The sequence below is a fragment of the Bombina bombina genome, chromosome 2 (genome assembly GCF_027579735.1).
Source record: "Bombina bombina isolate aBomBom1 chromosome 2, aBomBom1.pri, whole genome shotgun sequence".
NCBI classification, from domain to species: Eukaryota; Metazoa; Chordata; class Amphibia; order Anura; family Bombinatoridae; genus Bombina; species Bombina bombina.
Window position 1 is genome coordinate 38167550 of NC_069500.1, and position 27896 is coordinate 38195445.

Genomic DNA, 27896 nt, shown 5'->3' on the forward strand with positions numbered 1-27896 from the left:
AAAAGGTGTCCAATACAGTCCCTGCCGTTTTTTTTAACACAATTCCCAAGATTAAAATAACTCTCCAAAGTTATAAACCATTAAATATGTTTATAAAGTAATCGTTTTAGCCCAGAAAAATGTCTACCAGTCTTTAAAGCCCTTGTGAAGCCCTTTATTCTTATATTTAAAACTAAGAAAATGGCTTACCGGATCCCATAGGGAAAATGACAGCTTCCAGCATTACCAAGTCTTGTTAGAAATGTGTCATACCTCAAGCAGCAAAGTCTGCCCACTGTTTCCCCCAGAAACAGAAATCTTCATCTCTTTTCTGTTTCAGAGTAAATAGTACATACCAGCACTATTTTAAAATAACAAACTCTTGATTGAAGAATAAAACTACATTTAAACACCAAAAAAACTCTAAGCCATCTCCGTGGAGATGTTGCCTGTGCAACGGCAAAGAGAATGACTGGGGAAGGCGGAGCCTAGGAGGGATCATGTGACCAGCTTTGCTGGGCTCTTTGCCATTTCCTGTTGGGGAAGAGAATATCCCACAAGTAAGGATGACGCCGTGGACCGGACACACCTATGTTGGAGAAAAAAGGCTTTAAACCTTATAACCTTATAGAGGCTAAAACTTTATACCTATTTCTTCAATATTTAGACAAAAACTGTCACCTTAAAAATGCATCTGGTTACTATTCTCAGGCTAATCTTTGCTTTGAATACATCATTATTATCTGGCATTTATTTAGTGTTTAATAGGTTTTGAGTGTAATATTCTGATATTTTCATACTACCATCTATAACATTCATCCCACTTTTGTAACTGACACCCCTTGTCACTAGACTCAAAGCCCAAGAACTACCATATTATTTGTGTCTGTTGTGCAGAAACAATGCCCTCTAGAGTTATATATCAGATGTTTCAGTTGTGCTAATACAAGTACATTACTGTGTGTAAACTGTTAGAGGTTATACTGTAAAATAAATACAAAGTGCAGCAGATTTGCCCGGGTTTGTAATTTTGTGCTTTTTACCTTTCAGATGAGGCTGATGTTAGTGCAGTCAAAACCATCATTGAAAAGAAGTATGTGCCAGGGAAAGACCGTAAGTCAATGATGTGTTCGTATTAGTCTTAAATGTGTAACAATTAGAGAATGGACAAACGTTAAAGACAGTAAAATGAAAACGTTCATCATTCAGATAGACCGTGCAATTTTAAACAACTTTGCAATTTACTTTTCTGTAATCTATTTAGTTTTCTTTTTGAAAAACATACCTAGGTAGTCTCAGGAAGAAGCAGCAGTGACTACTGATAGCTAGCTACTGATTGGGGTAGCACATAAATGCCTTTTGTCATTTGCTCACCTTATGTGTTCAGCTAGCTCCCAGTAGTGCACCGCTGCTCCTTCACTATATAGTCATTATCTCATTACGGATTTTTAAAGCAAACAAAATTCTATATTTGCTTTTAGAATAAAAGAAGTAGCATTTATGAATAAGAGAGGAAAAAAATTATAATCAAACATATAATATGCAATTTATTACTAATAGATAAATCTATAATAATAATAGTCCTATAGGGACATGAATACATAACAAATATGTAGCTTGGGTAACATTTTAATAAACAGTAAAAACGTATAGAAATTGATATCAATATGTAATAGAACCTTAGCTGGGAAATATCTCCTTTTATCCTTTTCACCTTTGAATTGACTTATTGGATTTACAAGTTGACAAAAGTTTTTTGCGATATAAGGGATTTAAAAAAAATAAAATAACATTCATATCTAAGTTATGCATAGGAAACCAATTGGAATAGAGTAGTCGCATCCAGGATAGAGGGTACAGGATTTGGTAATATCGTTACCTTCTATACATGAAGTATGAAATATTTTTTGGCGTCTCACATGTGGCTTGATTGTGGAAGCCGATCTTGGAGCCTCCGTATGTGATCTTCCGTCACCGTTCAGGATACCGCCGTGGGTTTGTTCTGAGTCACAATTTTTGTACACATTGTATAACAAAGCTACAAATAATGTTGCAAAACACTGCTGACAGAGTACTAAAGTCACATGCTCTATCCGAATCATAAACGTTTAATTTTGACTTTACTGTTCCTTTAAGTATCTACAATTAGAAATGTCTAACTCCATTGTAGAACTAGATTCATGTTCAAATGTTTTCCTAGATAAAAATGAGAAACATTCATACGTTTCTGTTATATCTAAAAGAGACAGAGTATATAATAGTCTATATAATAGTCTATGTTTTTTTCTTTTAAGCAACTGGTGCAGAGGTATAACTTGTGCACAAATATGCATTTCCTGTTTCAATTAAAATAACTACATTACCCCTTTTGATGTAAAAATATATGTTATCATGTCCAACTGATGTCGGTATTAAAATAAACATTTTCAGTATAACGTCCCTTCAATATTATGGAAAGAACAATCTGTTTTAGCAAAAAAAAAAAACATTTTTGTGTACTGAAGTTTACAAAGTATCCCTTTGATGTAATAAAAAAACACAATTTATGCTTACCTGATAAATTTATTTCTCTTGTGGTGTATCCAGTCCACGGATCATCCATTACTTGTGGGATATTCTCCTTCCCAACAGGAAGTTGCAAGAGGACACCCACAGCAGAGCTGCTATATAGCTCCTCCCCTAACTGCCATATCCAGTTATTCGACCAAAACAAGCCGAGAAAGGAGAAACCATAGGGTGCAGTGGTGACTGTAGTTTAATCTAAAATTTTGACCTGCTTTAAAATGACAGGGCGGGCCGTGGACTGGATACACCACAAGAGAAATAAATTTATCAGGTAAGCATAAATTGTGTTTTCTCTTGTAAGGTGTATCCAGTCCACGGATCATCCATTACTTGTGGGATACCAATACCAAAGCTAAAGTACACGGATGAAGGGAGGGACAAGGCAGGTACTTAAACGGAAGGTACCACTGCCTGTAAAACCTTTCTCCCAAAAATAGCCTCCGAAGAAGCAAAAGTATCAAATTTGTAGAATTTGGAAAAAGTATGAAGCGAAGACCAAGTCGCCGCCTTGCATATCTGTTCAACAGAAGCCTCATTTTTAAAGGCCCAAGTGGAAGCCACAGCTCTAGTAGAATGAGCTGTAATCCTTTCAGGAGGCTGCTGTCCAGCAGTCTCATAGGCTAAACGGATTATGCTTCTTAGACAAAAAGAGAGGTTGCCGAAGCCTTTTGACCTCTTCTCTGTCCTGAGTAAACAACAAACAAAGCAGATGTTTGACGAAAATCTTTAGTAGCTTGTAAGTAAAACTTTAAAGCACGAACCACGTCCAGATTATGTAAAAGACGTTCCTTCTTTGAAGAAGGATTAGGACACAATGATGGAACAACAATCTCTTGATTGCTATTCTAAGTAGATACCACCTTAAGCAAAAACCCAGGTTTTATACGCAGAACTACCTTATCTGCATGGAAGATCAGATAAGGAGAATCACATTGTAAAGCAGATAACTCGGAGACTCTACGAGCCGAGAAAATAGCCATCAAAAAAAGAACTTTCCAAGATAAAAGCTTGATATCTATGGAATGAAGAGGTTCAAACGGAACCCCTTGAAGAACTTTAAGAACCAAATTTAAGCTCCATGGGGGAGCAACAGGTTTAAACACAGGCTTGATTCTAACCAATGCCTGACAAAACACCTGAACGTCTGGAACATCCGCCAGACGCTTGTGCAAAAGAATAGACAGTGCAGAGATCTGTCCCTTCAAAGAACTAGCTGATAATCCTTTCTCCAAACCCTCTTGGAGAAAAGATAATATCCTGGGAATCCTAACCTTACTCCATGAGTAACTTTTGGATTCACACCAATAAAGATATTTACGCCATATCTTATGGTAGATTTTCTTGGTAACAGGCTTTCGTGCCTGTATTAAGGTATCAATGACAGACTCGGAGAAGCCACGCTTTGATAAAATCAAGCGTTCAATCTCCATGCAGTCAGTCTCAGAGAAATTAGATTTGGATGATTGAAAGGACCTTGAAGTAGAAGGTCTCGTCTCAAAGGCAGAGTCCAAGGTGGAAAGGATGACATGTCCACTAGGTCTGCATACCAGGTCCTGCGTGGCCACGCAGGCGCTATCAAAATAAACGATGCTCTCTCCTGCTTGATTTTGGCAATCAGTCGAGGGAGCAGAGGAAACGGTTGAAACACGTAAGCCAGGTTGAAAGACCAAGGCGCTGCTAGAGCATCTATCAGCGTCGCTTCCGGGTCCCTGGACCTGGATCCGTAATAAGGAAGCTTGGCGTTCTGGCGAGATGCCATGAGATCCAGTTCTGGTTTGCCCCAACGATGAATCAATTGAGCAAACACCTCCGGATGGAGTTCCCACTCCCCCGGATGAAAAGTCTGACGACTTAGAAAATCCGCCTCCCAGTTCTCTACACCTGGGATATGGATCGCTGATAGGTAGTAAGAGTGTTTCTCTGCCCAGCGAATTATTTTGGAGACTTCTAACATCGCTAAGGAACTCCTTGTTCCCCCTTGATGGTTGATGTAAGCCACAGTCGTGATGTTGTCCGACTGAAATCTGATGAACCTCAGGGTTGTTAACTGAGGCCAAGCCTGAAGAGCATTGAATATTGCCCTCAATTCCAGAATATTTATTGGGAGGAGTTTCTCCTCCTGAGTCCATGATCCCTGAGCCTTCAGGGAGTTCCAGACTGCACCCCAACCTAGAAGGCTGGCATCTGTTGTTACAATTGTCCAATCTGGCCTGCAAAAGGTCATACCTTTGGACAGATGGACCCGAGATAGCCACCAGAGAAGAGAATCTCTGGTCTCTTGATCCAGATTTAGTAGAGGGGACAAATCTGTGTAATCCCCATTCCACTGACTGAGCATGCATAGTTGCAGCGGTCTGAGATGTAGGCGCGCAAACAGAACTATGTCCATTGCCGCTACCATTAAGCCGATTACCTCCATGCACTGAGCCACCGAAGGGCGCGGAATAGAATGGAGAACACAGCAAGAATTTAGAAGTTTTGATAACCTGGACTCCGTCAGGTAAATTTTCATTTCTACAGAATCTATCAGAGTCCCTAGGAAGGAGACTTTTGTGAGAGGGGACAGAGAACTCTTTTCCTCGTTCACTTTCCACCCGTGCGACCTCAGAAATGCCAGAACTATGTCCGTATGGGACTTGGCAATTTGGAAATTTGACGCCTGTATCAGGATGTCGTCTAGATAAAGGGCCACTGCTATGCCCCGCGGCCTTAGGACCGCCAGAAGCGACCCCAGAACCTTTGTAAAAATTCTTGGGGCTGTAGCTAACCCGAAAGGAAGAGCCACAAACTGGTAATGCCTGTCCAGAAAGGCAAACCTTAGGAACCGATGATGATCTTTGTGTATCGGAATGTGAAGGTAAGCATCCTTTAGATCCACCGTAGTCATATATTGACCCTCCTGGATCATAGGTAGGATGGTCCGAATAGTTTCCATTTTGAATGATGGAACTCTGAGGAATTTGTTTAAGATCTTTAGATCCAAGATTGGTCTGAAGGTTCCCTCTTTTTTGGGAACCACAAAAAGATTTGAATAAAATCCCTGTCCCTGTTCCTCCTTTGGAACTGGATGGATCACTCCCATAACTAGGAGGTCTTGCACACAGTGTAAGAATGCCTCTTTTTTTATCTGGTTGACAGATAATCGTGAAAGGTGAAATCTCCCTTGTGGAGGAGAAGCCTTGAAGTCCAGAAGATACCCCTGAGATATAATCTCCAACGCCCAGGGATCCTGAACATCTCTTGCCCACGCCTGGGCGAAGAGAGAAAGTGTGCACCCTACTAGATCCGTTACCGGATAGGGGGCCATTCCTTCATGCTGTCTTAGAGGCAGCAGCAGGCTTTTTGGCCTGCTTGCCTTTGTTCCATGACTGGTTAGATTTCCAGGCCGTCTTGGAGGAAGTTGATGCTGCACTTGCCTTGAAGTTTCGAAAGGCACGAAAATTAGACTGTTTGGCCCTTGATTTGGACCTGTCCTGAGGAAGGGCATGACCTTTACCTCCAGTAATGTCAGCAATTATTTCCTTCAAACCAGGCCCGAATAGGGTCTGCCCCTTGAAGGGAATGTTAAGTAGTTTAGACTTTGAAGTCACGTCAGCTGACCAAGATTTGAGCCATAGCGCCCTACGCGCCTGGATGGCAAATCCAGAATTCTTAGCCGTTAGTTTAGTCAAATGAACAATGGCATCAGAAACAAAAGAATTAGCTAGCTTAAGTGCTCTAAGCTTGTTAAGTATGTCCTCCAATGGAGTCGTTGTCTGTAAAGCCTCTTCCAGAGACTCAAACCAGAACGCCGCAGCAGCAGTGACAGGAGCAATGCATGCAAGGGGCTGCAGGATAAAACCTTGTTGAATAAACATTTTCTTAAGGTAACCCTCTAATTTTTTATCCATAGGATCTGAAAAAGCACAACTGTCCTCGACAGGGATAGTAGTACGCTTTGCTAAAGTAGAAACTGCTCCCTCCACCTTAGGGACCGTCTGCCATAAGTCCCGTGTGGTGGCGTCTATGGGAAACATTTTTCTAAAAATAGAAGGGGGGGGGGAAACGGCACACCGGGTCTATCCCACTCTTTATTAATAATTTCTGTAAACCTTTTAGGTATTGGAAAAACCTCAGTACACACCGGCACTGCAAAGTATTTATCCAGTCTACACAATTTCTCTGGCACTGTAATTGTGTCACAGTCATTCAGAGCAGCTAAAACCTCCCTAAGCAAAACACGGAGGTTCTCAAGCTTAAATTTAAAAGTAGAAATATCAGAATCAGGTTTCCCTGAGTCAGAGATATCACCCACACACTGAAGCTCTCCTTCCTCAGCTTCTGCATATTGTGAGGCAGTATCAGACATGGCTCTTAAAGCGTCTGTATGCTCTGTATTACACCTAACACCAGAGCTATCACGCTTTCCTCTAAATTCAGGTAGTCTGGCTAATACCGCTGACAGTGTATTATCCATGACTGCCGCCATGTCTTGTAAAGTAATCGCTATGGGCGTCCTTGATGTACTTGGCGCCATTTGAGCGTGAGTCCCTTGAGCGGGAGTCAAAGGGTCTGACACGTGGGGAGAGTTAGTCGGCATAACTTCCCCCTCGTCAGAATCCTCTGGTGATAAATTTTTTAAAGACAAAAGCTGATCTTTATTGTTTAAAGTGAAATCAATACATTTAGTACACATTCTCATATGGGGTTCCACCATGGCTTTTAAACATAATGAACAAGGAGTTTCCTCTATGTCAGACATGTTTGTACAGACTAGCAATGAGACTAGAAAGCTTGGAAAACACTTTAAATCAAGTTAACAAGCAAATATAAAAAACGGTACTGTGCCTTTAAGAGAAACAAATTTTGTCAAAATTTGAAAAACAGTGAAAAAAGGCAGTAAATCAAACGAAATTTTTTACAGTGGATGTAATAGGTTAGCAGAGCATTGCACCCACTTGCAAATGGATGATTAACCCCTTAATGCAAAAAACGGATCAAAAAAACAAAATAAACGTTTTTTAAACAGTCACAACAACTGCCACAGCTCAGCTGTGGCCCTACCTTCCTCAATAAACGACTTTTGAAGCCTTTAGAGCCCTTCAGAGATGTCCTATAGCATGCAGGGGACTGCTGAGGGAAGCTGAATGTCTCTGTCTGTAATTTTAACTACGCAAAAAAGCGCTAAAAACATAATTTATGCTTACCTGATAAATTCCTTTCTTCTGTTGTGTGATCAGTCCACGGGTCATCATTACTTCTGGGATATAACTCCTCCCCAACAGGAAATGCAAGAGGATTCACCCAGCAGAGCTGCATATAGCTCCTCCCCTCTACGTCACTCCCAGTCATTCGACCAAGAATCAACGAGAAAGGAGAAACCAAGGGTGAAGTGGTGACTGGAGTATAATTTAAAAGATATTTACCTGCCTTAAAACAGGGCGGGCCGTGGACTGATCACACAACAGAAGAAAGGAATTTATCAGGTAAGCATAAATTATGTTTTCTTCTGTTATGTGTGATCAGTCCACGGGTCATCATTACTTCTGGGATACCAATACCAAAGCAAAAGTACACGGATGACGGGAGGGATAGGCAGGCTCATTATACAGAAGGAACCACTGCCTGAAGAACCTTTCTCCCAAAAATAGCCTCCGAAGAAGCAAAAGTGTCAAATTTGTAAAATTTGGAAAAAGTATGAAGCGAAGACCAAGTTGCAGCCTTGCAAATCTGTTCAACAGAGGCCTCATTCTCAAAGGCCCAAGTGGAAGCCACAGCTCTAGTAGAATGAGCTGTAATTCTTTCAGGAGGCTGCTGTCCAGCAGTCTCATAGGCTAAACGAATTATGCTACGAAGCCAGAAGGAGAGAGAGGTAGCCGAAGCCTTATGACCTCTCCTCTGACCAGAGTACACGACAAACAGGGAAGACGTTTGTCGAAAATCCTTAGTTGCCTGCAAGTAGAACTTGAGGGCACGAACTACATCCAGATTGTGTAGAAGACGTTCCTTCTTTGAAGAAGGATTTGGACACAAGGATGGAACAACAATCTCTTGATTGATATTCCTGTTAGTGACTACCTTAGGTAAGAACCCAGGTTTAGTACGCAGAACTACCTTGTCTGAGTGAAAAATCAGATAAGGAGAATCACAATGTAAGGCTGATAACTCAGAGACTCTTCGAGCCGAGGAAATAGCCATTAAAAACAGAACTTTCCAAGATAACAATTTTATATCAATGGAATGAAGGGGTTCAAACGGAACACCCTGTAAAACGTTAAGAACTAAGTTTAAACTCCATGGCGGAGCAACAGTTTTAAACACAGGCTTGATCCTAGCTAAAGCCTGACAAAAGGCCTGGACGTCTGGATTTTCTGACAGACGCCTGTGTAACAAGATGGACAGAGCTGAGATCTGTCCCTTTAATGAGCTAGCCGATAAACCCTTTTCTAAACCTTCTTGTAGAAAGGACAATATCCTAGGAATCCTAACCTTACTCCAGGAGTAACCTTTGGATTCGCACCAGTATAGGTATTTACGCCATATCTTATGGTAAATCCTTCTGGTAACAGGCTTCCTAGCCTGTATCAGGGTATCAATAACCGACTCAGAAAAACCACGTTTTGATAAAATCAAGCGTTCAATTTCCAAGCAGTCAGCTTCAGAGAAGTTAGATTTTGATGTTTGAATGGACCCTGTATCAGAAGGTCCTGTCTTAGAGGTAGAGACCAAGGCGGACAGGATGACATGTCCACTAGATCTGCATACCAAGTCCTGCGTGGCCATGCAGGCGCTATTAGAATCACTGATGCTCTCTCCTGTTTGATTTTGGCAATCAATCGAGGAAGCAGCGGGAAGGGTGGAAACACATAAGCCATCCCGAAGTTCCAAGGTGCTGTCAAAGCATCTATCAGAACCGCTCCCGGATCCCTGGATCTGGACCCGTAGCGAGGAAGTTTGGCGTTCTGGCGAGACGCCATGAGATCTATCTCTGGTTTGCCCCAACGTCGAAGTATTTGGGCAAAGACCTCCGGATGAAGTTCCCACTCCCCCGGATGAAAAGTCTGGCGATTCAAGAAATCCGCCTCCCAGTTCTCCACTCCCGGGATGTGGATTGCTGACAGGTGGCAAGAGTGAGACTCTGCCCAGCGAATTATCTTTGATACTTCCATCATTGCTAGGGAGCTTCTTGTCCCTCCTTGATGGTTGATGTAAGCTACAGTCGTGATGTTGTCCGACTGAAACCTGATGAACCCCCGAGTTTTTAACTGGGGCCAAGCCAGAAGGGCATGGAGAACTGCTCTTAATTCCAGAATGTTTATTGGCAGGAGACTTTCCTCCTGATTCCATTGTCCCTGAGCCTTCAGAGAATTCCAGACAGCGCCCCAACCTAGTAGGCTGGCGTCTGTTGTTACAATTGTCCAGTCCGGCCTGCTGAATGGCATCCCCCTGGACAGATGTGGCCGAGAAAGCCACCATAGAAGAGAGTTTCTGGTCTCTTGATCCAGATTCAGAGTAGGGGACAAGTCTGAGTAATCCCCATTCCACTGACTCAGCATGCACAATTGCAGCGGTCTGAGATGTAGACGTGCAAAGGGTACTATGTCCATTGCTGCTACCATTAAGCCGATCACCTCCATGCATTGAGCTACTGACGGGAGTTGAATGGAATGAAGGACACGGCATGCATTTAGAAGCTTTGTTAATCTGTCTTCTGTCAGATAAATCTTCATTTCTACAGAATCTATAAGAGTCCCCAAGAATGGAACTCTTGTGAGAGGAAAAAGAGAACTCTTCTTTTCGTTCACTTTCCATCCATGCGACCTTAGAAATGCCAGAACTAACTCTGTATGAGACTTGGCAGTTTGAAAGCTTGAAGCTTGTATCAGAATGTCGTCTAGGTACGGAGCTACCGAAATTCCTCGCGGTCTTAGTACCGCCAGAAGGGCACCCAGAACCTTTGTGAAGATTCTTGGAGCCGTAGCCAATCCGAATGGAAGAGCTACAAACTGGTAATGCCTGTCTAAGAAGGCAAACCTTAGATACCGGTAATGATCTTTGTGAATCGGTATGTGAAGGTAAGCATCCTTTAAATCCACTGTGGTCATGTACTGACCCTTTTGGATCATGGGTAAGATTGTCCGAATAGTTTCCATTTTGAACGATGGAACTCTTAGGAATTTGTTTAGGATCTTTAAATCCAAGATTGGCCTGAAAGTTCCCTCTTTTTTGGGAACCACAAACAGGTTTGAGTAAAACCCTTGTCCTTGTTCCGACCGCGGAACCGGATGGATCACTCCCATTAATAACAGATCTTGTACACAGCGTAGAAACGCTTCTTTCTTTATCTGGTTTGTTGACAACCTTGACAGATGAAATCTCCCTCTTGGGGGAGAGAATTTGAAGTCTAGAAGGTATCCCTGAGATATGATCTCTAGCGCCCAGGGATCCTGAACATCTCTTGCCCAAGCCTGGGCGAAGAGAGAGAGTCTGCCCCCCACTAGATCCGGTCCCGGATCGGGGGCCCTCGGTTCATGCTGTCTTTGGGGCAGCAGCAGGTTTCCTGGCCTGCTTGCCCTTGTTCCAGGACTGGTTAGGTTTCCAGCCTTGTCTGTAACGAGCAACAGCTCCTTCCTGTTTTGGTGCAGTGGAAGTTGATGCTGCTCCTGCTTTGAAATTCCGAAAGGGACGAAAATTAGACTGTCTAGCCTTAGCTTTGGCTTTGTCTTGAGGCAGGGCGTGGCCCTTACCTCCTGTAATGTCAGCGATAATTTCTTTCAAACCGGGCCCAAATAAAGTTTGCCCCTTGAAAGGTATATTAAGTAATTTGGACTTAGAAGTTACATCAGCTGACCAGGATTTTAGCCACAGCGCCCTACGTGCCTGAATGGCGAATCCTGAGTTCTTAGCCGTAAGTTTGGTTAAATGTACTACGGCCTCCGAAATGAATGAATTAGCTAGTTTAAGGACTCTAAGCCTGTCCGTAATGTCGTCCAGCGTAGCTGAACTAAGGTTCTCTTCCAGAGACTCAATCCAAAATGCTGCCGCAGCCGTAATCGGCGCGATGCATGCAAGGGGTTGCAATATAAAACCTTGTTGAACAAACATTTTCTTAAGGTAACCCTCTAATTTTTTATCCATTGGATCTGAAAAAGCACAGCTATCCTCCACCGGGATAGTGGTACGCTTAGCTAAAGTAGAAACTGCTCCCTCCACCTTAGGGACCGTTTGCCATAAGTCCCGTGTGGTGGCGTCTATTGGAAACATCTTTCTAAATATTGGAGGGGGTGAGAACGGCACACCGGGTCTATCTCACTCCTTAGTAACAATTTCAGTTAGTCTCTTAGGTATAGGAAAAACGTCAGTACTCGCCGGTACCGCAAAGTATTTATCCAACCTACACAATTTTTCTGGTATTGCAACAGTGTTACAATCATTAAGAGCCGCTAAAACCTCCCCTAGTAATACACGGAGGTTCTCCAATTTAAATTTAAAATTTGAAATATCTGAATCCAATCTGTTTGGATCAGAACCATCACCCACAGAATGAAGCTCTCCGTCCTCATGTTCTGCAAGCTGTGACGCAGTATCAGACATGGCCCTAGTATTATCAGCGCACTCTGTTCTCACCCCAGAGTGATCACGCTTGCCTCTTAGTTCTGGTAATTTAGCCAAAACTTCAGTCATAACAGTAGCCATATCTTGTAATCTTATCTGTAATGGCCGCCCAGATGTACTAGGCGCCATAATATCACGCACCTCCCGGGCGGGAGATGCAGGTACTGACACGTGAGGCGAGTTAGTCGGCATAACTCTCCCCTCGCTGTTTGGTGAAATTTGTTCAATTTGTACAGATTGGCTTTTATTTAAAGTAGCATCAATACAGTTAGTACATAAATTTCTATTGGGCTCCACCTTGGCATTGGAACAAATGACACAGATATCTTCCTCTGAATCAGACATGTTTAACACACTAGCAATAAACTTGCAACTTGGTTACAATCTTATTTAACAAAAACGTACTGTGCCTCAAAGAAGCACTAAACGATTAAATGACAGTTGAAATAATGAACTGAAAGACAGTTATAGCATCAATCCTTAAAAACAACAACTTTTAGCAAAGGTTTGTTCCCATTAGTAAAGTAACAATAATTAAATTTGAAACATAAAAATTACAGAGCAACGTTTTTAATCACAGTCAATATATAAGTCTCACAGCTCTGCTGAGAGAATCTACCTCCCTCCAAAGAAGTTTGAAGACCCCTGAGTTCTGTTAGAGATGAACCGGATCATGCAGGAAATACAAGAGTAACTGACTGGAATTTTTTGATGCGTAGCAAAGAGCGCCAAAAACGGCCCCTCCCCCTCACACACAGCAGTGAGAGAGAAACGAAACTGTCACAATTAAAACAAGCAACTGCCAAGTGGAAAAATAATGCCCAAATATTTATTCACTCAGTACCTCAGAAAATGCAAACGATTCTACATTCCAGCAAAAACGTTTAACATAATAAATACCTATTAAAAGGTTTAATGTACTTTTAACAGAGTAATTCCGGTGAAATACCATCCCCAGAATACTGAAGTGTAGAGTATACATACATGTCATTATAACGGTATGGCAGGATTTTCTCATCAATTCCATTCAGAAAATAAAAACTGCTACATACCTCAATGCAGATTCATCTGCCCGCTGTCCCCTGATCTGAAGCTTTTACCTCCCTCAGATGGCCGAGAAACAGCAATATGATCTTAACTACTCCGGTTAAAATCATAGTAAAAACTCTGGTAGATTCTTCTTCAAACTCTGCCAGAGAGGCAATAACACGCTCCGGTGCTATTGTAAAATAACAAACTTTTGATTGAAGTTATAAAAACTAAGTATAATCACCATAGTCCTCTCACACATCCTATCTAGTTGTTGGGTGCAAGAGAATGACTGGGAGTGACGTAGAGGGGAGGAGCTATATGCAGCTCTGCTGGGTGAATCCTCTTGCATTTCCTGTTGGGGAGGAGTTATATCCCAGAAGTAATGATGACCCGTGGACTGATCACACATAACAGAAGAAATAGGCCCTTCCCACTCATACTACAACAGTGGAAAGCCTCAGGAAACTGTTTCTAGGCAAAAATCAAGCCAGCCATGTGGAAAAAAACTAGGCCCCAATAAGTTTTATCACCAAAGCATATATAAAAACGATTAAACATGCCAGCAAACGTTTTATATTGCCATATTATCAGAGTATATATCTTTGGTAGTAAGCCTGATACAAGTCGCTATTAAATCACTGTTTTTAGGCTTTGCTTACATTAATCAGGTACCAGCAGCATTTTCTAGTCCCTAGAAAAACCATTTTCCCTCTGAAGTTACCTCACTCCTCAGACATATGTGAGAACAGCAGTGGATCTTAGTTACAAGCTGCTAAGATCATAGAAAACGCAGGCAGATTCTTCTTCTAAATACTGCCTGAGATAAAATAGTACAACTCCGGTACTATTTGAAAATAACAAACTTTTGATTGAAGAAAAAACTAACTATATTTTACCACTCTCCTCTTACTACCTCCATCTTTGTTGAGAGTTGCAAGAGAATGACTGGGTATGGCAGTTAGGGGAGGAGCTATATAGCAGCTCTGCTGTGGGTGTCCTCTTGCAACTTCCTGTTGGGAAGGAGAATATCCCACAAGTAATGGATGATCCGTGGACTGGATACACCTTACAAGAGAAAATGATTGATTTTAGTTGCTTAACATATTAGACCTTTGGAGCAAAATCACGAGTAGATAGCTACACAAGCTAGATTTACAAGGTAATCAGTAGGTTCTGAATTTTTTATCTGCTTGCTTTATGTGTTGGCGCAGGATATGATTTTGGATGTCAGTTAATACAATACCCAGAGCTGAAATGAGTCTTTAATACATCTATATTGCAATCCAATAAGATATATGCCCCCTCTTGGTACTTTATATCCCAATTGCTAATATATAGTTATGTCAGCTCCAATAGTGTATGTCTGTCAACTATATTTCCTTCCACCCCTCATTGCTTACTGGATAAGCTCAGGAAAATGCATCCTACGAAAATCCTATTTTACTCTTTTCCCTATCCCCCTTAAATTCCCCAAAAGTCAAAGTTAAAGTTTAAGGGGGAAAACAAGAGACCTTTGCCCACTACTTGGGGATAACGTTTGATAAATTCTGTAAATATAGTTGAAGGGGATATATGACCATATTTATAGATGGAAAATTAAAAAACTGTCAGGGTGCCAGTAATCAAACTGAGACGAGAAGTGCAAAAATAATCACACCTTTATTAATAGCAAAAAATAATAAAAAGTCCACAAGTCGAATAACAAGCCAGGAATCAAAACCAGAGCTGGTAGTCAGGAGCCAAAGCGAATAATCAGACGAGCTAGAATCAGGAACAAGGAAAACAGCAGAGTCAGGAACAAGCCAGGGATCAGGAACCAGGAAGGACGTCAGGCAGCCAGGTAATACAGAGGAGATCTCACAAACAGGTCTGAGACAACATAAAGGCAAAGCATACTGAACAGAGGCCCTTTAAATAATAAGTGATGACATCACAATTCTGAGACTGTATCCTGTCTCACATGGATGATGCACACCAGTCTGGCCATAAAAGGAAGTGCAGGAATAGAGCAGCATCCCCCACAATGCACCATAGTCAGGAAGAGAGGTGAGTAAAATGGCTGCCAGCAGCACATGGCAAACACAACAGGGAAAAAACCCTGACAAAAACTGAGATGCAGCAATACTTGATTATCTTTTGGCACAGACCTGTATGTATATGTTGAGATCCCTACCCTACAACATATTACATCATTCTAATACAACTCTGATAAGGTGTCCTATTTAGCAATTTCTATGTTGTACCATAATATCTGTACATTGTGCGGTATGATAAGCTTGATAAATGTCATATACTGATTGATTGTTTGTACCATCTCAATAAAAACTATAATAAAAATAAAAAATAAATACATAAAATGATTGATTTAACTAGTGTAAAACATGTGTAATAAAATCATTATTTGTGTGTGTTCCCTTACTGCAGGCATGGGGTGGAAGATGGCAATGCTAATTCTCAGCCCATTTGCGTTCATGCTGGGAGGGATTATACTGGTTCTGAATATACAACAGAACAAGTAAGTACCTTGTAAGGAATAAAGTTATAAGAATAAAGATGTGCATAAGAAATAAACAATTCATACCTGCTTTACTTCTATATCTTTGCAGTAAAAGCCAAAATAATTGTATTGCCTATCAGCAAATCTAGGCAAGTATTCCTGATTGTCTTTGCCCAGAAGTGATCTTTATACATTGTTACCAAAGGAGCAGAGTACTCTGGACAAAATATACAAATAGGATTAACAATTCTTCCATACTAAGTCTGACTACATTATCCCCTTATGGATTAAAGGGATATGAAACACAATATTTTTCTTTCATGATTCAGACAGAGCATGCAATTTTAAGCAACATTCTAATTTACTCCTATTATCATTTTTTTTTGTTCTCTTGGTATCTTTATTCAACAAATATACATGTTATATGATTTAGCTCCCCTCAGCAGCCAGTAACAAATATACATAAGTGATATTATTAAGCCCCTTCAGCAGCCAGTAACAAATATACATAAGTGATATGATTTAGCACCCCTCAGCTGCCAGTAACAAATATACATAAGTGATATTATTTAGCACCCCTGAGCTGCCAGTAACAAATATACATAAGTGATATGATTTAGCACTCCTGAGCTGCCAGTAACAAATATACATAAGTGATATGATTTAGCACCCCTCAGCTGCCAGTAACAAATATACATAAGTGATATTATTTAGCACTCCTGAGCTGCCAGTAACAAATATACATAAGTGATATTATTTAGCTCCCCTCAGCTGCCAGTAAAAAAATATACATACGTGATATGATTTAGCCCCCTCGGCTGCCAGTAACAAATAGGTAGGTTTTCAAAGAGTGCCTGAAACGATACAAGGAGACTGTCTGATTGAGTGGAGTAGAGTTTCACAGGACTGGAGCAGTGCGTGAGAAATCTTGGAGGTGAAAGAGGGAAGTAGTAATAGAGTGGAGAGACATAGGTCAGAGGTTGATCAAATAAACCTGAAAATGCAATTTCTCTTACATTTTATACTCAGCAGTTGATATACCAAGTCACTGGAAATACATTAAGGGAAAAGCAATTTTACAGTATACTGTCCCTTTAAGGAAACTCTAAAATTATTAGTCTGAGAGACAGGAAGTAAACCAGGAAAGGGTTGTGTCTCAGATGCCAAAGAAATGTATAATTTCTGAGAGGAGAAGGTGGTCAACTGTGTAAAAAAACAGTAGACAGATCCAGAAGAATGAGTAAGGTGTATTGGCCTTTTGGATTGCAGATTGTTTGTTAGTGAGAGAAGTTTCTGTTGAGTGTTCAGGTCAGAAACTAAAATGGAGGGGATCAAGTAAAGTATTGCATGACAGAAACGGGGCTAGGTGATTATAGACTAAACATTCCAATAGTCTGGAGGCAAAGGGAAATAAGGAAACTGGCTGAGAGTTAAAGCAATGGCTTTTTTAGAATTGGTGTGATTAACACATGCTTGAATATATCAAGAATTATGCCAGCGAGGAGAGAGACTGGTTAAAAAAAATAGTTGGTGTAGGAGTTAAAGAAGCAGAGAGAGTGGGAAGAATTTTGAAGGAATGAAATTAAAGGGACAGGTTGTGAGATGAGAAGATAGGTGTTTGAAGGACTACTTGTTCTATTACAGGAGAGAAGTGACAGAGCGTTTTATTAATAGAAGGGCTGGCCTTGAGTGGGAGATTTGTCTTTTCTAATTGTGCTAATTTTATTTTTAAAGTGATCAGCGATAATCTGAGCAGTGAGTTTGGAAGTGGGTGGAGGTGCAGATGGACGGAGGGAGTTAAAGGCTGAAAACAGCCTTCTGTGGTTGGTTGAATGAGTTGAAAAGAGGGACAAGAAATAGAGCTGTTTGGTCAGGTTAAGCCAGAGTTGTATGACCTGAGGATTAATTTATAATAGAGGAAAGCAGCACAGATGCATCTCTGAAGATAGTGGGTCTGTTTGGTGTACCATGGTTGTCATTGAGGCCACAAGGTCTGTATGAGGAGGACATTTTGAAGAGTAGAGGATTCAGCTTAGAAAAAATTCTGAAAGATCCAAGCCATTTAAGTTGCTGTAAGGCAGCAGTTTTTGGGGGGCTGATAAGGATGCTGCATTCAGAGTAAGAGATAAGTTTACTACATGCTGGTCAGACAGAGGACATTAGAAAACTTGAGATAGGCCAAGAGAGGAAATGGAAGTGTGGGATCCCGGCTTCAAGGTCTAAACATTGTGATGATGGACCAGACGGGTGACAGATAACAGCAATACAGAGAGCTATGTCTGCTACTAACAAATATATGCTTTAACCCCTTAATGACCACAATGTAGCCTGTATGTCACTGGTCGTTAAGGTTTTTTTCAGGACATAATAGCACAAGTCTAGCAAGAACACGCTATTAATGGCCTCCCTCCAGAAGGCTTTGTGGAATAGAGCAGTCGCAACGCTGGTAGCAAGACCACGCTATAAAACAATCAAGTCCCAAAAAAAAGGCCAGCGACATACAGGGTACGTCGCTGGTCCTTAAGGGGTTAAATACCACCTGATTTAACGAGACATGAAACCCAAAACTTTTTATTCATGTTTCAGACAAGAATAAAATTTTTAAAAAAGTTTTTATTTTACTTCTATTTTCGAATGTACTTTATTCTCTTGTTATCCTGTGTTGAAAAGCAAGTAGGAAGGTGTAGGAGAGTGCATGTGACTGGAGCAATATATGGCAGCAGTTTTATAACTGTTATACAGTAGTACAGTTATACAGTAGGTGGCAGCAGTAGTTCATGTCATGTAGTGCTCCAGAAATGTGAACACAATCTAAATAACTCTTCAACAAAGACTACCATAAAACAAAGTAAATCTTATAATAGAAGGGCATTTGAAAACTTTTTTTAAAAATTGCATGCTCTGTCTGAATCACAAAATGTTTTTTTGGGTTTCATGTCCCTTTAAATCAAGGGACAATTACAGCATTTTATTCCTTGGACTGATGTCAACTCATTAAACTTACGGCCAGCATATTTTTTATGTGATTTTAAAGTTGAACACTGGGCTGTGATTCCACACTACTCCGTGTCTTCACATTTGCAACACACAGAAACCAACTATGTAAAGGACCCAAGGAGCTGACAGTGACATTTATGGAGAAACTTGATTGTTTCTGCATCTAAAGTGGATTCTCATGTAAACGTCAGACACTTACAATAAAAACTTCATAATGTCAATCACATTTTTGGATAAACCAATTCAGGTTTTGCACAGTAGCTTTCATATATAACTTATAAGATAAATAGCGTGTTATAAACAATTTAATAAAAGTGGTTTGCATTTGGGACCAGCAGTTCTCTAAACCTCCCAAGTGGTACTATATATATATATGGCGATTTACCACCCAGGAGCAGCCTCATTTACACCAGTGTGCTTTTCACAGAGGAAAACTTTCCTGTAGCATATCAGTCTGATCCCGCCAAGTAAGGTCAGTCCAGACCCAAAATACCAGGCAATTCTCCTCTGAACAGGTACCATGACAACCCCAGACGATCATTTCAGCCTCCTATGGGCCTCGTCAGTGAGGTGCAGCCACATTCCTCTAAGCACACTGGGCAAGGAGTCCACGTTTCTTTTCCCCCATCACCTATAGGAAGACCTCCCTAGGGTCATATTAATTTGCATACAAAGAGAGAAGCGCTCTACCTGGAATGAACAAAAGCTCATCATCTACAATCCCACTTCACCCAAGGTATACAGGCGACATGGTTGTTCCTAAGGGAGAAATCTACTTTCTCTGTACCATTCCAAGAATTTGTGTTGCGGGTGACTTTATTCCTGTTAACACATAATTACTTTGCATTTAAAGGGGAGTTCTTTTTGCAGAGACGTGGGACAGCTATGGGTGCGAAATTCACACCATCTTATGCCCAAGAGAACCCATTAATTAAAAATATCATCATCTATAAGTGTTTTATAGATGACCACCTACTGGTTTGGAAAGGAGACAAAGATCGAGTTTTGAATTTTGTTAATTGGATAAATGTGAATGAACTAAACCTGACATTCACATTTGAAATCCAACCTCTTGAAATACACTTTCTGGACATCACTATGAGAGGCATGCAGGATGGCAGCATCATTACCAATGGCTATAGGAAACCTATATCTGGTAATACTTTACTGCATGGAAAAAGCTGCCATCCTCCGTATGTCCCATATGCGATTGCTAAAGGCCAAATTTAACGCCTAAAAGGGAATTGTTCTAACCCAGACCTATTTGAAAGGGAGTCAAAGGTGTTAGTAGAACGCCTCAAACAACGAGGGTATATGAAATCGGATATCCATAAGGCTAAGTGTGAGGATTAACACATTGACAGGAAATCTCTGTTAACCAAGAGTAAAAAAAACAGCACAACATGAGGGGGTAACATTTGTGACGAGCTACAGTGCACAATATAAACAAGTTTGCATTATCATACGCAAACACTTTGGTGTATTATAAGTCGATGATAAACTAACAAATACAATTGACAATGGGCTCAGGTGTTCATATAAACGGGTGTGCACTCTAGGTAACATTTTATATTACTAACCATTGCCCTTAAAAGGGCATTTAGCTCTTTTACATTGCCCAAAACCCTAAGCTAAAAATAAAACCCACCCAATAAACCCTTAAAAAAAAAACACCTAACACTAACTCCCGACGATCCAGTTACAGTTTTTGAAGACCAGTCATCCATCTTCATCCAGGCGCCAGAAGTCCTCATCCAAGCCGGCAGAAGTCTTCATCCAGACGACATCTTCTATCTTCATCCATCCGACGCCGAGCGGGTCCATCTTCAAGACATCCGGCGCAAAGCATCCTCTTCTTCCAATGGCTGTTGAAGAATGAAGTTTCCTTTTAAATTACGTCATACAAGATGGCGTCCCTTACATTCCGATTGGCTGATAGAATTCTTTCAGCCAATAGGAATTAAGGGGAAAAAAAATCCTATTGGCTGTCGCAATCAGCCAATAGAATTGAGCTTTCATCCTATTGGCTTATCCAATCAGCCAATAGAATTGAGCTTGCATTCTATTGGCTGATTGGAATAGCCAATAGGATTTTCCCCCCTTAATTCCTATTGGCTAATAGAATTCTATCAGCCAATTGGAATGTAAAGGACGCCATCTTGGATGGCGTCATTTAAAGGGAAACTTCATTCTTCAACAGCCATCGGAAGAAGAGGATGCTTTGCGCCAGATGTCTTGAAGATGGACCCGCTCGGCGCCGGATGGATGAAGACTTCTGCTCGCTTGGATGAAGACTTCTGCCGCCTGAATGAGGATGGATGTCTGGTTTTCAAAAACTGTAAGTGGATCGTGGGGGGTTAGCGTTAGGTTTTTAGGGGTTTATTGGGTGGGTTTTATTTTTAGCTTAGGGTTTTGGGCAATGTAAAAGAGCTAAATGCCCTTTGAAGGGCAATGCCCATCCAAATGCCCTTTTCAGGGCAATGGTTAGCTTAGGTTTATTTAGATAGGATTTTAATTTGGGGGGTTTGGTTGTGTGGGTGGTGGGTTTCACTGTTGGGGGGTTGTTTATTTTTTTTTTTACAAGTTAAAGAGCAGATTTATTTGGGGCAATGCCCCGCAAAAGGCCCTTTTAAGGGCCATTGGCAGTTTAGTGTAGGCTATGTTTTTTTTTTTTTATTTTGGTGGGGCTTTTATATTTTGATAGGGCTATTAGATTAGGAGTAATTCGTTTTTATTTTTGATAATTTCTTTTTTAATTTTGTGTAATTTAGTGTTTAATTTTTATTTTTTGTAATTTAGATAAATGTATTTTGTTAATTTAATTTATTCAATTTTATTGTAATGTTAGGTGTTCGCGTAACTCAGGTTAGGTTTTATTTTACAGGTAATTTTGAATTTATTTTAACTAGGTTTTATGTCCATTTAAAGTGGTATTAAACCCCTCTTGCTTTCATGTAAAAATTGTGCTGTGTCCCCATCTCCCTAGAGACCAAGAAGCAAAATGTTTAACCTAGGTTGACAAGATAGAAAGCTAGTACTAGCACTGATCAGCTAGGGGGAGTCTATGATATGGACTTATGTCTAGAAAAAATAGATAACCAGAATAGTTGGTGTGACTGTTAGTATTAAATATACTCAAGTTCTGGGTATATTGACAAAACTTATAGATAATGCTTTTAAACAGTTGTAAAAAATAAATACATATAATAATAAAATATAGTGGTTACCTATATACAAAATCAGTAATGTCTCACTGATGTAAAACTGACTAAAGAGAAAGCAATACAGTTTGGATAAGTGTACCTTGTGGATGGCTAATTAGCTGGGATACTAAGGACTAGCTAGTTGAAAGCAGATTACAATAGTATCCAAGCAATAGTAAGATCCATATAAACAATTTAATTATCTAAGGTATAATAAAATAGATAGATTTAGAAGACTATATATATTTATTGCATAAAAACTACAGGTAAGTTTAATACTCAACAATTAATACTCATAAAATAAATACTCGGCGTACAGGAATACTGTCAAAAAATAGATAGCATAAAAATAAATAAATAACATAAAATAAAAAAAATATAACAAAGATATCAGTAAAATAAGAGTTGGGTTGCACTGTATCAGAGTTCTTCTAAGGAAATATAAAATAGGTAAAGTACATTAAAAAACCACTCTCTCTACATCTAGAGAGAGGGTTTGGTTGATAAGTAAAAAAGTCGATAATGGATGGATTATATATGGATTATATGGCTTGATACGGTCCAAAGCCTGAACAAAACCGTGAATATCATGAAGTTTAGCAATCTTTCTGTGAAATAAAACAGAAGGAGCAGAGATTTGTTATTTCAAGGAACTTCCAGACAAACCTTTATCCAAACCATCCTGAAGAAACTGTAAATGTCTAGGAATTCTAAAAGAATGCCAGGAGAATTTATGAAAAGAACACCATGAAATATAAGTCTTCCAAACTCGATAATAAATCTTCTTAGAAACAGATTTACGAGCCTGAAACATAGTATCAATCACTGATTCAGAGAAACCTCTATGACTAAGCGTTCAATTTCCATACCTTCAAATTTAATGATTTGAGATCCTGATGGAAAAACGGTCCTTGACACAGAAGATCTGGTCTTAAAGGAAGTGGCCATGGTTGACAACTGGACATCCGGACAAGGTCCGCATACCAGAACCTGTGAGGCCATGCTGGTGCTACCAGAAACGCAAACGAATGTTCCATGATGATCTTGGAGATCACTTTTGGAAGAAGAACTATAGGCGGAAAGATATAAGCAGGTTGGTAAAACCAAGGAACTGATAACCCATCCATCGACTCCGTCTGAGGATCCCTGGACCTGGACAGGTACCTGGAAAGTTTCTTGTTCAGATGGGAAGCCATCAGATCTATTTCTGGAAGACCCCACATCTGAACAATCTGAAAAAACACATCTGGATGAAGTGACCACTCCCCGGAATGTAAAGTCTGATGGTTGAGATAATCCGCTTCCCAATTGTCTACACCTGGGATATCTACCGCAGAAATTAGATAAGAGCTGGATTCCGGCCACGCAAGTATCCGAGATACTTCTTTCCTTGCTAGGGGACTGCGAGTCCCACCCTGATGTTTGACATATGCCACAGTTGTGACATTGTCTGTCTGAAAACAAATGAATGGTTCTTCAATAGAGGCCAAACCTGAAGAGCCCTGAAAATAGAACAGAGTTCTAAAATATTGATTGGTAACCTCGCCTCTTGAGATTTCCAAACCCCTTGTGCTGTCAGAGATCACCAGACAGCTCCCCAACCTGAAAGACTTGCATCTGTTCTGATTACAGTCCAGGTCAGACGAACAAAGGAGGCCCCTTGAACTATACGATGGTGGTCTAACCACCAAGTCAGAGAGAGTCGAACATTGGGATTTAAGGATATTAATTGTGATATCTTTGTATAATCCCTGCACCATTGATTCAGCATACAAAGCTGAAGAAATCTCATATGAAAATGAGGAAAGGGGATCGCGTCTGATGCTGCAGTCATGAGACCTAAAACTTCCATGCACAAAGCCACTGAAGGGAATGACAGACTAAAGGGTCCGACAAGCTGAAACCAATTTTAAACGTCTCTTGTCTGTCAGACACAGAGTCATGGACACTGAATCTATCTGGAAACCTAAAAAGGTGACCCTTGTCTGAGGAATCAAGGAACTTTTTGGAAAATTGATCCTCCAACCATGTCTTTGAAGAAATCGTGTGAGATTCTGCAGAATGTAAAGACTGAGCTAGTACCAAGATATCGTTCAAATAAGGAAACACTGCAATACCCTGTTCTCTGATTATAGAGAGTAGGGCACCGAGAACCTTTGAAAAAATTCTTGGAGCTGTCGCTAGGCCAAATGGAAGAGTGACAAATTGGTAATGCTCGTCTAGAAAAGAGAATCTCAGAAACAGATAGTGATCTGGATGAATCTGAATGTGAAGATATGCATCTTGTAAGTCTATCTATAATGACCTTGCTGAACAAAAGGCAGAATAGTCCTTATAGTCACCATTTTTTTTTTGAAAATAATTTTTTTATTGAAGTTAAAGCATATATCATCACAACAAGGACTCGCCCTAAGGCCAAAGTTACAACAGAGAAAGTAATACATTGTCTATAGAAAAGCAATATTGAGAAAACAATATGCGCATAAAGCAATAGAAAATACATTTCAAATCTGATTATGAAGATAGACAGTATCTTAGGCGAGATGAAACAGAACTTCATTTTATATTATTATGTCAGCGTATGAACTCCACAATCTAATAATATTTAATCTAAAACCAAATTACCAGCCTGTGGAGGGTTAGCATAGAAATCAGCCACTCTTGGGCCGAGATATACATGGGGAGGGGGATATTCAGCGGGTAAGCACCGCTATACGCATAGGGAAAGGAGGTGGGGGGGGGACGGAGTCATATATAAATGTAAATAGCATATGATATTTGGTGTGGATTATAAGCGCCCATTAGTCTGCTTAGGAGTATATAGTGGAGTAGAGTAACATTCCCATACAAAATGGAGTATCTAGGTAGGGGCTAAAGGTCACTCTGCTAATTCCTTCAGGGAAACCAAAACAATACAAAAATAAACTGCAAAGGAATGTATATATGTCACGATAGTAGTAGTTTACTTAGGTGCTCAGGACTGGTCTAAAGAGTAGCGAAACAGGCATAATGTGATCTTATCTAATCATTGCGTAGCAAGTTTGCCCACTAATTATAATGGAGCGTGAAAAAGAATATACATTTCCAAATAACATTTGAGAAGATAAAAAACTGTTTGGGGACGATAAGATACATTTGATCGTGTAATAAACACATTACATTAGTAGAACACGTCATAATCTGCGAGGAGTTAAGGCCATTTATAGAATCCCTGTAGTATTAATATATAATAGAACTAAATAGGTTATCTTCTGGGCCTATATTATAAGAGTGTGACGTAATGTCATCTGAGCATTTATAAGCACTAACGAGTGTATGAAAGACATAATACCAAACATTGCGAACAAATAGCTAAACAATATTAATAGAACACAAATACTGAACATGTGTGAATATCCATTCTGTGAAATTATCTCATTTCAGGTCTAAACAATGGTGTACTACCCCAACAGGCTGCTGCTTATCCTTGCAAACAAGCTATCTACTGTCTGAATCTACCTTAGGCCTCAAAACCTTAAATAACAGGGCTTGTGAGAAATTTGTATAGACAGTTAAAATACATTGTTTTATGCAACATCATATAGAAGTATAGATATAGAGTAGTTCCAATTACTGCAGTCTTGAGAAGTTTCAGAAGGCAATATATAAAGCCATATTGTAGGGTACACAGCATATTAATGTCTCACTATTCCAGGATATCTAATTACATTTTAGCTCATATATACTAGGTATTAGGAAGAGTAAGATAATCAAGATAAAGCACCTGTAGGAAACACTGACATGTTTAACTTAGAAACAGTAAGTGAGTGATTCATTAGTAATCACACATATGCAATACTGGTCTCATATGCCCATATAGGAATAATAAACTTGCGGGTATCAACAGGGCAAAATAATTTCATAGCCAGTAATGACATAAATAGCTGATGGGGTACAGCCATCTTTATAACGGGGCTTAGGTGGATATTTTCAATTTAGTCTTACCAATTCCGGACTAAAGTCTCTTATCCAAATTGTATATGTATATATATATACATATATATAAGATACAAACTAAACAGAGCAAACTATGTAACTAGGCAATGTAGGTATAGTGTGGTTACCTAGAAAACTTTTAACATGTGGAACAAACCTAACATTAGATAATATCAGATTATAAAATAGATTATAATGACCCAGGTCTTCAGGCTGTTAGCCTTCATTCAGGATACTAATATTCCCTAAACATGGTGTAGGTATAAGTCCAAGGGAATCAGAGTTCAAAGTCTGAGATGCATAAAATATTTAAGATTCAGGCTTCGTAGGAGATCACACCAACCGATAGCCCAGCACCAACCTAAAGTCTAATCTGAGTCAACCCACTCCCATTCTCATGGCGTGCATGCTAGTAAAATTAAGAAGGAGTGAAAGTTTTAATCCCAGCGAGTTTGTGAGAGCTTGACCACATCGCTTCTGTCTGCTTACCGGCACAAGCACCAGACTATCAATGGGGAGATAGTAATGAACCTCAGAAAATAGCGTTTCACTTTTGTGTGTAGAAGGAAAGCTCATATCCCCATCATAACAGGCGGCCTCATTTCCTTGGTCTGGTGTAACATATGTGAAGTCACGTAGGAGTAAATTCACACTGGAAGGCACTGTGTGTGCTGAGGTTAGGTGATGGTTCCATACTTGTCCCCCAGTAATATCCGATTTTTTAACTGCAGATGTCCAAATAGTGTGCAAAGTCTCTAGGGGCTGTGCTGGAGTGTAAATAGCGCTCTTTATAGGGTACTCGCCTGCCAGACATCCAGCTCCTTCCACCTCACTTGGTCTCTCCTGAGCCCCGCCTGAGGCCAGCACTTCCCTGCAGACCTTGGGTTCTGTAGCGCTAATCACGGGGATAGAAGAAGAGAATGACAACCTTAGTTCTGTAGTAATTTCCTCCGTTTGACGATCAAGCTGATCTGCCAGGGCTCTGAGTAGGGTTCTTAGCTCGAGCTGCATGGCGCAACAGTCAGAGGTGCGCTTCACGTAACGAGCTAGACCGGGGCTCTTTATAATATAACCAGGTGATGCTTGCTGGGACTTACTATGCCGGTATTTCTATGCCGCTCTTGTCCTAAAACATATTAACGTTACACAGCTCGTGGGTCAATAATAAGATGGCCACTGTAGCGTGGTTCTTGTGCAAGGCCTCACTGTTTGTTTTAGATGCTAACCTCCTACGGTTCTTCAATATAGCTCAAGTCTCACACAAATTGTTCTTTGGAGTTATTAATGCTCCGTTTGGATATGTTTGTGGGGCCGAGGGTTCATGTAAATAGGATAAAATAATACTCTTTTACAGAGCTGCAGAAAGATGCGACCTCTCGGCTCCCAAGCTAGCTCCGCCCCCCCCCTTATAGTCACCATTTTTAAAGTTGGCATGAGTAGAAATAGCCCCATCAACTTTGGGGATTTTTTCCCAAAACTCTAATCTGGCTGCTGGCAAAGGATACAACTTTTTTAAACCTAGAAGGAATAAAATAAGTACCATTCCTTTGAAATCATATCAGAAATAGCACCAGGAACTGGAAAAACCTCTGGAGTAACCACAGGAGATTTATAAACAGAATTTAACCCCTTAAGGACAAAGGACGTACAGGGTACGTCCTACAAAAACTGTTACTTAATGACCAAGGATGTACCCTGTACGTCCTCAGTGTTTTCAATAGCTGGAAGCGATCGTGATCGCTTCCAGACGCTTTTAGGGTATTGCAGTGATGCCTCGATATTGAGGCAATCTGCAATACTCTTTCTTAAGCATCCAATGCAGAGAGAGACACTATTGGCCTCTCTGCATTGGCCAGCGATGGTGCCGATCGTTGGTGGGTGGGAGCCATTGCAGGGAGACGGGTGGACGGCTAATCACGGGAAACTTCCTGCCGGTGGGGGATTTAATTTGCGGGTGCGCGCGACCAAGAAGTGGTGGGAGAGGGATGGGGGAATAATGTTGGGAAAGGGATCTGGGAGGGGATAACGTATTGAGGGGGGGGGAGCTACACTAC

The 27896-nt window shown here is 40.5% G+C and overlaps 2 protein-coding genes across 6 annotated transcripts in view; one reads left to right on the top strand and one right to left on the bottom strand.

The window, feature by feature from the left end:
- The window catches only part of LOC128648398 (uncharacterized), a 184536-nt gene that overhangs the window by 131829 nt on the left and 24811 nt on the right, over window positions 1-27896 (top strand). For all 5 annotated transcript variants that reach the window (XM_053701026.1, XM_053701027.1, XM_053701028.1 and 2 more), the window contains exons 4-5: window positions 1030-1092; window positions 15595-15685. In XM_053701026.1, coding sequence (XP_053557001.1) covers window positions 1030-1092; window positions 15595-15685 — 154 coding nt within the window. The remainder of the gene's footprint in view (window positions 1-1029; window positions 1093-15594; window positions 15686-27896) is intronic.
- NUDT2 (nudix hydrolase 2) overlaps window positions 14773-27896 on the bottom strand; it is a 101852-nt gene continuing 88728 nt past the window's right edge. Inside the window, exons 4-5 of the mRNA XM_053701035.1 lie at window positions 16463-16521; window positions 14773-14931 (exon numbers count right to left, since the gene is read on the bottom strand). Coding sequence (XP_053557010.1) covers window positions 14793-14931; window positions 16463-16521 — 198 coding nt within the window. The 3' untranslated portion in view covers window positions 14773-14792. The remainder of the gene's footprint in view (window positions 14932-16462; window positions 16522-27896) is intronic.